Genomic DNA, 14,238 nt, shown 5'->3' on the forward strand with positions numbered 1-14,238 from the left:
CGAATATGTTAGCTGAAAAAAAAAATTTTTGAATCAGTTCCATGTATGAAGTTTAATTTATTAATTTTTATTCAAAATTCGAATAGCGGTTACCGAAATACATCAACCTACAAAGTTTCAACTATGTAGGCCCAACAGTTTCGGAAATAAATGGCTGTGACATACGGACGGACGGACGGACGGACAGACGGACAGACGGACGGACGGACGGACAGACAGACAGACAGACATGACGAATCTATAAGGGTTCCGTTTTTTGCCATTTGGCTACGGAACCCTAAAAATACGTGTCTAAAATTTTTTCATTACCTTACTGACGGTCTAAATAGATTTTTAATTTACATACCCTGTCAAAGTTATCACGATGTCCCTAGAAAAATCTCTTTGTAATATTTAGAACTAAATCAATACATTTTTATACATTCGCTAATTCGAATGAAAATCTTCTATGAGGTCGTAGTATTATCTTGTTTGTTTGACTGCACTAATCTCCATGTATTCATCCGTCGGTCCATTTTTTTTTTATGGGACATGCCGGTAATCGAGCATACGTATTACCTGATGGTAAGCAATCGCCGCCGCCCATGGACACTTGAAACACCAGAGGCTTTACAAGTGCGTTACCGGCTTTTTGGGAGTTAGGAATTTAAGGGTTGTTGTTCGGGAATGGGGATGGGGAAGATTGGGAAGGGGGAATTGGGCCTCCGGTAACCTCACTCACACAACGAAACACAACGCAAGCGTTGTTTCACGTCGGTTTTCTGTGAGGCCGTGGTATTACTCCGGTCGAGCCGGCCCGTTCGTGCCGAAGCATGGCTCTCCCACACTTGAACCTTGAACCACACATTTATTGGGAATGCTCTAAAACTTCACGCTATGATCAATAGGAGTCGAGCAGCGATATGTAGGAAGAAATAAAAAGCGTAAGTACGCGTTCTATCATGATAATAACAACGCAATTTTGGACAAAATGCGTCAGTACACGTCCCGTGACGAACTTACGTCACATAATTTGGTCCAGAGTAAATATTCCACTGCGTAGGTAAATTGTGTAAATTCGGAAGAGGCCTTTTAGGAACATTCAATTAGGATACGCGTAATGTGTATGATTGTCAACACGCCTGCTTTCAAGGTTAGGTAAGTGAATTTTGTCTATTAAGTAGTTCAATACACGCGTGTTTTCTTGGCGTTTTTTGTGGAATATATGGGGCAAATGAGCAGATGGGTCACCTGATGGTAGGTGATTAGCGCCACCCATGGTCACCCACAATATCAGAGGAGTCACAGGTATTTTGCCAGTCTTTACGCCTCGACACAGGAGAAAATACTGGCTAGCGTGGTGTACCTAATGTTTAAAAATACTAGCTAAGAGATTGACGTGGTGTAACCTAACTTGTTTAAAAAATATAGCTCCTAAAACATTACAATATTCATATTATATCAGCTTCATAATATTAGTATAGATTTGCAAAATAAATATCATTTATCATTTACCCAGACCCGGAACATCAATTTGTGGATTACACAAATTGCGGGATTCGAACTTATTTGATAAAAAGTGAATTTGAATAATAAGTTAATTTGTACATAGGTACCCTACTTAAGTTGTCGGGGAAATACGTTGTTTATAAGTAAGTTAGTAAATATGAAGATAAATTTTACTTACCTACTTATATGAAATGTGTATGATGTCACCCATTAGATAAATATTTACATATAGTTTAATCTTAAATGACTATAATGTTTTCTGTTGTTGTTTACATGACATATATAGACTTTTTATGGTACTTATAAGCCGGTAAACGAGCAGATGGATCACCTGATGGTAAGCAATCGCCGCCGCCCATGGACACTCGAAACCCCAGGGGGGTTACAAGCGCGTTCCTGGCCTTTTGGGGGTTAGGTATTTAAGGGTTATTAGGGAATCGGGGACTGGGAAGATTGGGAAGGGGGATAATTAGACCGCAGGTAACCTCACTAACACAACGCAAACGTTGTTTCACGTTAGGGAATCGGGGACTGGGAAGATTGGGAAAGGGGATAATTGGACCTCCGGTAACCTCACTCACACAACGCAAGCGTTATTTCACATCAGTTTTCTAATCACTTCGGTAAATTTCCGTGCGTTAAGGCGTTTTTGCCATACCTATTATTGGAAGCAAGTATAACAGCTCACGCATAGGACCCATTTAGTATTAGCATTTAATATTTTAGTTTTAAGTAAAATTTCCGTGGTGCTTGGCGACTGGGCTTCTCCCAGTTGTGCAGAAATTTGTGCCTTAAGGCTTAAGTCATCCTGTCTCCTGCATTAAATTCACCGAGGGAAGTGGAAACTATCGTTTTCTTTTCTTCTCCTCTAATAACATCTTCTGATTTGTTTCGTTATCCAAGAGTCATTCATTTCCCTGGGACGCGCCGGACTTCAGTGTTCCGGTGTTTTCATGTTTGTATCTACTGTAGATCCTGGCTTACAGGAGTTGCAGCGGTGTTGGAGGTTGTGGCGGGCTTGTCCCAATAAAAAAAAAAAAATCACTTCAGTCGTGTGCTTGGATACATTGTTTCAATTATGTGAGAACAATGTTACCTCTACCTCTGCCTAACCCTTTATAGAGCAAAAGCCGTGACTTTATGTAACGTTATCTTCCAATTAGCATATCACATGTTTGTCACTGACCTGGCCACACTTTAATTCGACGAAATATGGTCATATCTGAGTGACTAATGTCTAACTCGATGATATATGATCTTGGACCTTTTGGCAAAGCAAACTGATTAACCCCTTCCTGTTGACGCGTCAGGGTATGATGAGTATGACAAGTACCAAATAATTATGTTATTTTTCTTATTTTTTTTTAGGCGCAGTTGTCGTAGTTTTACGTATAAGTTTTAGAAATGTGTTTTTTGTAATAAACGATCGCCATCGCCAATTTAAAAAAAGTGAATAAAAGCAATAGGTAATTAATATCTAATTAATAAAAAGGTTATTAATGATACAGAAAGCTCAGAGAAGAGTGGAAGGAAGCCTTTGTCCTGCAGTGGGACGATCACGGCTAAAAAAAAATTAATAAAAAACTTTGGTTCCAAATCTACTGCATTCAATTTATAAATTATTTCAACAAGTATTGTAAGTTTGCTTTTCAGCAACAAAGCTTTTTTCGGGGGTGAAAATCGTCCACTGACTTCTCTCGAAGCGAGAGGACAGTGGGCAGACTCTTACTAACTAAAAACCACCCAGTTCTTACTCCTGCTTTTCGAGCCGGAGCCCCGGTAAACTCGCTAGGTAGTCCGCAGCTCCGGATCAGGCAGTAGCCCTACTGGGCCCCATCTGTGGTTCAGCAACAATGTTACAATACTTTTTTTACTTACTCTAAGGTTACGGATCGCCAGAAACATTTTCTCACCATCAAACATTTTTATTTCCACTAATCAAAACAACAATTCATAAAATAAGTGACAGACAATTTTGACTGAGGAAACATCCCAAGTGGCCAATAACAGGGCCGGATTATCGACGCAGCAAAAGTAGTATTTGCAACGGGCCAGGCCGCGTAAAACTGGGCCCCCTTAGCGAAACAAATTGTCCACTTTAAATTACTTTTAATTATTTAGTGACTCTTGATGTCGTGGTGGCTCGGAGGTTTAAGACGCCTTTTGTCATGCATGAGACTGTTGTTTGGGCTAGGTTCGAAACCTACCAACTGCAAAGTACCAATGTAACTTTTTTCGAGTTGTATGTACTTTCTAAGATTATTTAGACACCACTGGTAAACGATGAAGGAAAACATCGTGAGGAAACCTGACTCTATAATTTCTGATTATAAGTTTAAAATCGTTCACCCGCATTGATCAAGCTTGGTGATTGATGCTCAAAGCATCTCCATGCGAGAAGAGGCCTTTGGACAGCGATGGCCACTTATAGGCTGTTGATCGATGACACTTATGGGACTCAAACTTAAAAACTTTAGGAATGACCTTTCCTACACACCTGTTAGGCTATTCTGCTACTTTCAATTAAAAAGACTGAAGGGAACTTGCTCGCGGTATGCTATGTCATTGGTTTTGAGACTAATCTGGAGTAATGATGGGCGAGAATGCGATCAAACTTACTTTGATACTTCGAATAGAAAGTTACAAATAACTATTTAGACAGCAGAGTAGAACACATTATTTAATAAATAACGCGATTTATTAAATAAATAACTACGCAACCGCTATTTCGTTTAGTAACCATTATTTTTTTAGTCAACATATTATATGTATGAAAATTAATTATTGCTGTTCGTTAGTCTCGCTAAAACTCGAGAACGCTTGGATCAAATTCGCAAATGTTGGTCTTGAATTATTTGTGGAAGTCCACGGAAAGTTTAAGAGGTGAGAAAAAAATATTTAAGGCGATACGAAGTTTGGCGGGTCAGCTAGTTATTTATTATTAAGATTAGGATTGCCAGATCCAGACTGATAATTTCCTGGACATTTCTAGGAAAACAAACGGATCTGAGTTTTGGTGTCCCATCCGAGACTAAATGGTAAAAGTAGGAATTAAGTATAACCTAGAACTAGGTTGAGTTCTAGGTCCCGCCCCGCCGCTCAACTCAGGCAGCGCGACTTGCGAGCATATTGCGACGTTTGGTTTGACTTTTCCAGCCATAGTATTGTATTTTTGTGAAAAAACTAGTATTATTTCATTCCGGGATAGCAAGGTAAAGTTACTGGACACGGGACAGCACACAACATTCCGGGACAATCCCGGAAATCCAGGTCAGGCTAATTAAGATCGGGGCCCCGTCAAAAGTTTTCTACGGGCCCCCGCGTCTAATAAATCCGGCTCTGGACCCAATCAGCACTGGTCAGTCGAGTACATTCGAGACGGTAGCCTCGGTCGTTAGCACTTTATAGTCAGCCAACAGTCAGTTACTATCGATCCCCGTTCGCAAACACGCATCGCGTTTGAACAACGTTTCAAATACGTATTGTTTAATATTAAAGTGAGATATAGAAAAATATATATTATATTATATTTGTTGCTTAGTGTTAATTGAAGTTATTTTTTTTTTTGGATGTTGAGCGTTGAAGTTTGTTTTCTGAAGACTTTTTTTTCTAAAGGTTGGTTAAAAATTTTTTTCTTGAATTTTTTTTGGTTTTATTTTTTTTTTATTATGTTTGGTAAGCTCTCTAAGGGGTAAGTAGAATTAGTGTTATTTTAAGAATTATATTTTATTTTGATCAATCTTAATAATTTTTTTTTTTGTTTGTGTTGTTTTTTTCAAACTACTATGCTAATATTTGCTACTTATCTCGTTGGTAATCAAGTTCGATTTCCGAGTTGGACAAAAACCTATAGGGCAACTTACATCTATTACATTTTTTTGATTTTGAAAATTTTATGTCAATAGTACAGGGTAATTTGTATTTCAACGTATTCCTCTCGATAATAATACAACAAATTTCCTATAAAATTAGCCCTGAGGTTCCTGGCCCGAAAGTTGCTAGTTTCTGAGATATTCATTTTTTTTTTGATTTTGTTCAAAATATCAAAAATATCAATAAATAAACAAAATACTGGTTTGATTCAAATTGTTTTAGTTTTTGTAGTTGCATAAACATTAATAATTATTAACACTAATAATGGGAGAAATATTTTTCGTTTTAAAATAGTGAGTAAATTCTTATCATATTTTAATATTAATTCGTTCCTGCTACTGCATTTCGAGCCGGAGCCCCAGTAAACCCGCTAGGTAGTCCACAGCTTCGGGTCAATAAAACACTGGATTTATTTTGAAATTGATATTAACTATAAGAAAAACTTCCTTGGTTTATTGGCTACCCAGAAACGTCAAATTATATAATAAAATTCTCAAAAAAATAAATAATAACTTGATGATACATAAGTAGAGTGAAAAGAGAAAAGGGTAATTTCAATATTTAGTTTAAGAGTGACCGATACAGAGATAAGGAAGCGTATCTACATGTATTCAATGTAGAGGAGGTCATATAGAAAACATTTTTGCACATAAAGATGTTGTTTTTATAATAACTATCGTGAGACATACTAAATTAACTAAAGTGAATTATGATTTTATTGTAACTTTCGTGAGACATACTAAATTAATTATTATGTTATCGGCTTACTCACGTTATGTTTTGACGAGGAACTCGACTAGTTTCAAGCCATGCAAGAGGCTCATATTAATGAGCAGCATTACGCGACACACGACGCGGCGATTGTCGCACTGCTGCTGAGTAGCAGTGCGACAATCGCCTACAAACTAGTCGAGTTCCTCGTCAAAACATTACGTGAGTAAGCCGATAACATAATAATTAAAGTGAATTAACTAAAATAAATAAATAAAAAATAAAACTAAATTAACTAAAATAAAAGTGTTGGAAATGTCGCTGCGTTTGTATAGTCGCCGCGTCTGTATAGTCGCCGCGTCTGTACAGTCGTTGTATACTTGTATAGTGCTGTATGGACGTCTCAAAAGTGCCTAATTTAGGATTAATTGGAATAAATGCTTTGACTTTGATTTTGACATAACGATAAATCTTTATATATATAATTCTTCTGTAAGTGTGTATGTCACTGAACTTCTCTTAAACGACTGGACCGATTTTGATGAAATTTTTTGTGTGTTTTCAAGGGGATCTGAGAATGGTTTAGATTCAGAATTTTGTCCGCTGGACAATGTTTTTTTAATTAATTTTTAATTTATTAGTAGTTGTTGATTTTGGAATGTTTTACATTGGATCCGACAAATTTTCAAATTAAAGACATGTAGACAGGACAACGTCTGTCGGGTCCGCTAGTATAATTATAAAGTTTTGGCAAACATAATTTTGCATAAAAGTAACTTAAACACTTATTAACCACGAACTCCAATTACAAATTACTAATATTCAACTCCCGGTTTGGGTAATTTCCGATTTCAAACTTACAGTGGCGACTACCAATTCTCGTCCGATGTTTAGCAATGGGGGCTACCTAATAACATAACTACGTGTCGTAAGGATACGGGTCTCCCTGACCCTGGTAACTCTTTCGAGAATGTTCGATTTCACCAATTGTGTGTTAGAGTGCGCACGGAACTAACAGTCGACTCCTTAAGTGGCAATAGGGGTGATAGGTTTGCCTACTGCTTGCAATGTATATGAGATTAGACAATGATGGCCAATTTCTAAATAATGTGAACAAATAATTGTAAAATTAATGACCAGAATATTGTTTTGTTATTTAATAGAACCGTTGCTTTTTTGTGGAGGTAAAATCATCCAATAACTTCTCTCGCCTTAGGTGAGGTGGGAGGGAATGTCAGACTCTTACTAACTAAAAACCACCCCGTTCCTTCGCCTGCTTTGAGCCGGAGCTCCGGTAACCTGTGACGTTGTCCACATCTCCGGCACCACACTAAGATTTTCTCCTGTGTCGTGGGTGCGTTTACAAACATACAATTTTACATACACATGACACCCAGACCAGAAACAACAATTTGTGGATCACACAAAGAGTTGCTCCGTTCGTGAATCGAACCGGCTACCCGTTATACGGCAGCCAGTTGTCCAGCCACCGCGCCAACCGTGCAGACAAAAGTAAATAAAAGATAAATGAACATTTAGAAGTGTAACGCGCACGGCCAATTAGTTCCACGCGCACTATACAGTATATGCCCGCGACTTTGCCCATTCGATCTAGTAGGAACGGGGTGGTTTTTAGTCAGTAAGAGTCTCTAACTCCCTCTCACCTCGCCCAAGGCGGGAGGATTTTCCCCTCTCAAAACTAGACAGCGTTGTTTCACGTCGGTGTTTTTCCGGTCTCCAAGCATGGCTCTCCTCTCCCACGCTTTAAAACTATGAGACAAAGGCGGAGTTTGTCGGTATATTTGTAGTATATTTGATTTGCCAAACACCAAACACTGTTAGAATATTAGGTATATCGAGAACATTCATTCCTCAATTTAGGTGTTTGATATGCAAAAACTTTAATTACTGACGGGTTTTTTGTGTGACTAACAAAATTACTAAGCGCAAGATCTCAGTTTTGATACCAAACTCATTCGGAACATAGTAGTGTTAGTCTAGAATTATACCTGCAAAAAATAATAGCATATAATCGGCTCACCTGTTAAAATTAAGCGTCCACAGGCCCGCATCGTAAGCATCGCACGCAACGGATTTTAGTTTGTCTTGTATAGAAACTCATACAACTGCGTCCACTGATCCGCGTTCGTACGGACCGCATCATCGGCAATGCCTACATGCGATGCGTGCTGATGACGTCATACGGAATGCGTACGATGCGGGCCTATGGACGCTTACGTTAAATGTGTTAAATGAACCGGCGACACGTTGCACAGCAGTCGGTCACCCAACCACTGCGCCAACCGTGCAGTGTCGATGTTCACTAGTGCACCTCTGTCTACACCTCTTGCTAGGCTTTTTTTTGAGGGGGGAAGATCATCCAATTAATTCTCCCACCTTGGGCGAGGCGACTCTTACTGACTAAAAACCACCCCGTTCCTACTCCTGCCTGTCGAGCCGGAGCCCCGGTAAACCCGCTAGGTAGTCCACAGCTTCGGATTAGGCATCAGCCCTACTGGGTCCCATCTGTGGTGGTCTGATGGCTCTTTGAGACGCGCGCAGATCACCTCTTGTTAGGCTACTTTGCTGTTAGCTGTCTCAACTAATTATACCTACCCAAAAATGATCTTAGTCGCTATTAAGGTACCTATATACAAAACATACCAAAACGTTACACTTTTTTGCACACTTTGAATACATTTACAAATAAGGAAAATCCGTGTACATTCCATACAACATACAACAATGTGCCATTAAACATAAGAAAGACCTCTATTTTTTATTGGTTGAACGGGAGCAAAGGTACTACGCATTAGCAGATTTGCTACAACGATTTCTTTATTTCAAAATCAAAATCAAAGTCAAAGTCACGACGCGCCGTACGGGTCTGGTTCTGGTCGGGCGGCGAGCTACCCTTGCTCGCCGTCCGCAGACTCGCACTTACGGCGACCGGAGATCATTGCGCGACCCCCGAGTGTCTGTCCGGAGTATCTCTGGCGACGGCTGGGGCTTGAGGAGGTTCGTTCCCTCACGCGCCCCGCCTCCTCCTTAATATTTCCCGACCCGGGAATCTACGTAATCAGACCAGAAGTCACGTTTACTAAGACTCAATTAATGACACAGTAAGAAAAAGCACGTCAGTCCATCCCTTTCAAAGAAATACGTGATATATTGTTAAATAAAATTCCTAGTGCTTATATGTAGGTAATCTAGGTCAAGGCTAACACTAGATACCTGCGGACGATTTATACGGAACTGACAAAGGTGGTCATTTGTGACGGCCTGTCCGTATATAATCGATAATGTGGGAAGTCTTGTATATGGTAGTCATATTATTGTGGCCAATTTTATTTGCTTTTAGTTTTTTTTTTATGGAACCGGTAAAACAGCAGACGTTTCACCTGATGGTTAGCAATCGCCTATGTCCATGGACACTTGAAACACCAGAGGCGTTACAAGTGCGGTGTCGGCTTTTTGGGGTTAGGAATTTAAGGGTTGTTGGGGAATCGGGGATTGGGAAGATTGGGAAGGGGAGAATTAGCCTCTGGTAACCTCACTCACACAACGCAAGTGTTGTTTCACGTCGGTTTTCGGTGAGGCCGTTGTATCACTTCGGTCGAGCCGGCCCATTCGTTCCGAAGCATGGCTTTACCACACTTTAGTAGTTTTATCTTAGTAGACACCTTTATGACCATTTTCGTATAACGTTCGACTATTTTCGAGGAAACCTCGATCGTTACTTGAAAATGATAAGAGTAAAGCTCGAAAGTATTTGACGACGCTCAAAAGTGATCAAGGACGCCCGATTGTTTGACGTGCGATGCTAACGATGCGGGCTTGTGGACGCTTACATACCTTTAGTAAGCATTAATATAAAAAATACCCGTACCAAATCTTATTTTTATAAATAAAAAAAGAAATATTAGGTATCTGAATGTGATAATCTCTTGAACTGACGAATTTAAGACCATATTTTTATATTTTGGCAGTCTGATTATGAGCAAGGTTATAGGCTATCTAATCATATAGACATGCAACACTTGAAAACTTAATAGTGCGTTCACATCAGAATCTGACAACCGCTCTTCTAGAAAGCAGAGTAAACAAAAATAAGATATTTCTAGCAACCTACTAGAAAAATTCGAGAATTAAGTAGATCATCAAATCTATGAATTAAATTGTGATTATTTTTAAATATTTTATTGTATTGAAAAGTCGAAATAATTTATTTTTGACTGAGAAAACTGCCCAATTCTTAAAATACCAAATCATCATCATCATCAGCCGAGATACGTCCACTGCTGAACAAAGGCCTCCCCTTTAGTCCTCCGCGTAGAACGACAAGCCGCCACCTGCATCCACTGACTCCCTTGAAATACCTTAATAATCTTAGTTTTTCTTTTCCAGTTCCCAACTCACACTGCCAAATAAATCGGTAAATAATCATCAGCCCCAAGACGTCCACTGCTGAATACAGCCTTTACGACGTACAACAATCCACCATCTTGAATCAACGGGACAATAAAGTATTGGTGTTGGTGAAAAACAGGATTGTATTGTGTTGTATTTTGTTGGGGGACAAACTTGTATTGTATTGTGTTGGTAAAAAAAGTGTATTGTATTGGTGATAATTAGGAAAAAAGGTGTGAAAAATGAAGTCGTTTTTAATATTTTGTGTGTTTATATTAACATTGAGTTCAGTGTTAAGTTCTACTTATTTCTTTGGTGAACAAACTAAGAAAACTAGGATAATATATCAGGACAAAGTGCGGTACGAAGCTATACCTTTGAAGAAACGTGTCAAGACCTATACGTATAATGGGACGGTGCCTATCAAGGTAAGATTTACTGCCGCACTCAGAAATATTTAATGGTTACTTAAACTTTTTTTATGGTATAAGCCGGTAAACGATCAGACGGATAACCTGATGGTAAGCAATCGTCGCCACCCATGGACACGGCGTTACAAGTGCGTTGCCGACTTTTGGGGATTCGGAATTTAAGGGTTGTTGAGGAATCGGGGATTGGGAAGGGGGTTAATTTGGCTTCTGGTAAGCTCACTCACACAACGAAATACAACGCAAGTGTTGTTTCACCATTTGTGTCATAAGTCCCATGTAATAGGGGTTGAGCCTGTTGCCATATACTGAACACAATTGTAGACTCGGTGTTACTACTGAGAAATTTTCGAAAAATCTAAATAAAACAGTAATAATTTGGCCGACCCGGGAATCGAATATGAGACCCCTTCCCCGGCAGTCGTACTTGCCACCACTCGACCAACGAGCCAGTAATTATTCTGATGGTAAAAATAAATCCAAACTTACTCCTCTAATTCCTCCTTCATCCTGAGAAACTCCTCCCAAGTGCAACAAGGCACTCTCTCAAGGAGTATATTGGCCACACAATCACGTCTGACTGTTGATTCGGACGTGGAAACTCTTAAATTAATGTTAAACCAATTTTCATATCATCTATACTAATATTATAAAGCTGAAGAGTTTGTTTGATTGTTTGTTTGTTTGAACGCGCTAATCTCCGGAACTACTGGTCCGAATTGAATAATTCTTTTTGTGTTGGATAGTGCATATATCGAGGAAGGCTATAGGCTATAAAACATCACGCTATGACCAATAGGAGCCGAGCAGAGCGGGTGAAACCGCGCGGAAGTAGCTAGTTTGTAATATGGATAATGAATAACCAACTCAAGTTGACCCAGGGATCGATCATCGAACCCGTAACCTCGTACTTGGCCTTGATTCGTAGTTTAATAATGGGTTCACAGACATATATTATAATTAATTTATTATTTAATTCCATCAATATAAGTTATACAGTATGTTAACTAACAGAGGGCGTTCCTTTAAACTCGTTAATCTATATCATTAATAGATTAAAATAAAAATATCAGCATAGAAAAATAAGCAATAAATTGCAACGTTGCCTTCCTTCAATTACGCGTGCACAGAGTGTTTCTTTTACGTACCGAATTAAATTTGTTGGTGGATATTTTAATATTTAAAAAAAATGTTTTGGTTTTTAATGGTAATATTTTTATAGCATGTATGCTATACCTACTATTGCGGGTTAACAGTAACGCCCTCTGTTAGTTCACATAGTGTATATTGTTATGTAATTTTTTACCCCACACTAGGATTGCCTACTGTGTCGCGAGTGCGTTTACAAACATACAAGTTCACATACACATGACACCCAGACCCGAAACGACAATTTGTGGATCACACAAAGAGTTGCTCCGTGTGTTGCACGGCGGCAGCCAGTTGCCCAGCCAGAAACTAGTGTTCCCCCAGCGAGTACCCAGTGCCCCATTTACTAACATTTTTTGTGGAAAAATCATCCAATGACTTTTACCGCCTTGAGTGAGGCGGAAGGGAGTGTCAGACTCTTCCTAACTAAAAACCACACCGTTCCTTCTCCTGTTTTGAGCTGGAGCCCCGGTAACCCCCATATACTAACCTTAATTAATAGTATAACGTCACGCCTTTAAGCCTTTAATCTCCGAAGAGGTAGGCAGAGGTGCACATTATGGCACATAATTCTAATGTACACCCACATTTCACAATTTATGTAGTAAGTCCCATGTAATATGTGGTGAGCCTATTGCCATATACCGGGCACATTTCCAGACTCCGTGCTACTACTGAGAAATTTTTCGTAAATCCAAAAAAACCCCAGCAATACTTTGCCCGACCCGGGATTCGAACCCGAGACCCCTTGTCCGGCAGTCGCACTTGCGACCACTCGACCAACGAGGCAGTGTGTTAATTAATATTTTTTAATTTTCGTTTCAGGCGATAAGCTGCTACGACTTCCAAAACAGTGAAGCCTCAGTGAACATCACAGCCGGGGGCATTGGGTACAAATACGTTGAGTTGCGGTTAAAGAGCCAACGGAGTTACAGATTAGACTACGCTATTGAAATATATGCGTAGACATTAAAAACAATTACCACCCCTATTCGCCCCGAGGGTGTCATATATCCTGATTAATAACATTGGTACACACATGTTGATATATTAAATACTAGCTTCTGAAAGCAACTTCGCCCGCGTCCCCGTGTAATGAAAAGACTATGTGTTATTCCAGACTATAAGCTACCCCTGTTACAAATTTCATCCCGATCCCTACAGCCGTTTTAATGTGATTGAATAACAAACATAGACACAAACACACCACCTCATTTATGCCGAGTGGTGGCATCGGAGTAGAATAGGTACAGTAAAGTTCCCACCGCTACTCTTTCCGTTTCACAACCTAAGGGAGTACAAGCTTAAACAACAGCATTTTAGAACTGAGTATAATACATTCCATCACCAGCCTCCTCTTTCCACGGGTATCATATACGCGACTAAGGCCAGCCGTACACGGACGGCTTCAAGCAGTTATAACCGACTGCTTGAAGCCGCGACTGCACGATGAACTATAGCCATTCATTCGCTGCCGTACACACGACTGCTCGAGCAGTCGCGACCGCTTCAAGCCGTCAACTGCACGATGAAATTCCATCGTGCCGTCGACCGCTCGCGAGCAGTTGCAAGGCATACACGGACTGCTCGAGCCGTTGACTGCTCTAGAGCAGTCGACAGCTCTCCGACTTCCCTCCCCCGCCCTTTGCGGCCTCGCGGCGTCTGCTGAAAAAATCAAAAGAACATCAACTGCTCGAGCAGTTGAGTACACGCTACCCAACTGCTCGAGCAGTCAACAACCGACGGCTCGAGCAGTCGACGCCGACCGCTCGAGCCGTCCGTGTATGTCGCTCAGCCGCTAACTGCTCGAGCAGTCCGTGTACGGCCGCTCTTAGGGTCTTCATCTACTACATATATTTGACAGAGACCGTGCAGCAGCGTTCTCTGATGAACCTAATCCTTTTAAACTGCGATCTTCAACCCGCTTGTCAAGCGTGAAGATTATGTCAAACCTCTTATTTGAAGACTACTTTTAAGTGTAAATACGTACGGAGTTTATAATTAATGATTGTAAATAGTAATTTAATATTGTACATAGATAATTTTTATAAATAAATGCATTTAATATTTTTGTTTTTTTTTTTATTGGTATTACCTGGTAAACGAGCAGACGGATCATCTGATGGTAAGCAATCGCCCTTGGACATCCGAAACACCAAAAGTGTTACAAGTGCATTAC

General features: G+C 39.9%; 1 protein-coding gene across 1 annotated transcript; it reads left to right on the forward strand.

Annotated features, from left to right (window-relative positions):
• The first annotated feature begins 4,877 nt into the window (after positions 1-4,877).
• On the forward strand, positions 4,878-14,130 carry LOC118280408 (uncharacterized). The gene is made up of 3 exons (XM_035600411.2): positions 4,878-5,103; positions 10,480-10,910; positions 12,885-14,130. Exons 2-3 carry the CDS (start codon positions 10,725-10,727, stop codon positions 13,023-13,025), a joined length of 327 nt encoding a protein of 108 aa, XP_035456304.1. The 5' UTR covers positions 4,878-5,103; positions 10,480-10,724; the 3' UTR covers positions 13,026-14,130.
• Positions 14,131-14,238: the final 108 nt, after the last annotated feature.

The sequence above is a fragment of the Spodoptera frugiperda genome, chromosome 21 (assembly GCF_023101765.2).
Source record: "Spodoptera frugiperda isolate SF20-4 chromosome 21, AGI-APGP_CSIRO_Sfru_2.0, whole genome shotgun sequence".
NCBI lineage: Eukaryota > Metazoa > Arthropoda > Insecta > Lepidoptera > Noctuidae > Spodoptera > Spodoptera frugiperda.

Bases quoted from the DNA above. Each gene is read 5' to 3' on its own strand.
- LOC118280408 (XM_035600411.2), top strand. From the start codon at position 10,725: ATGAAGTCGTTTTTAATATTTTGTGTGTTTATATTAACATTGAGTTCA. The intron at 10,911-12,884 runs GTAAGATTTACT...TTTTCGTTTCAG, and splicing joins ATGGGACGGTGCCTATCAAG to GCGATAAGCTGCTACGACTT.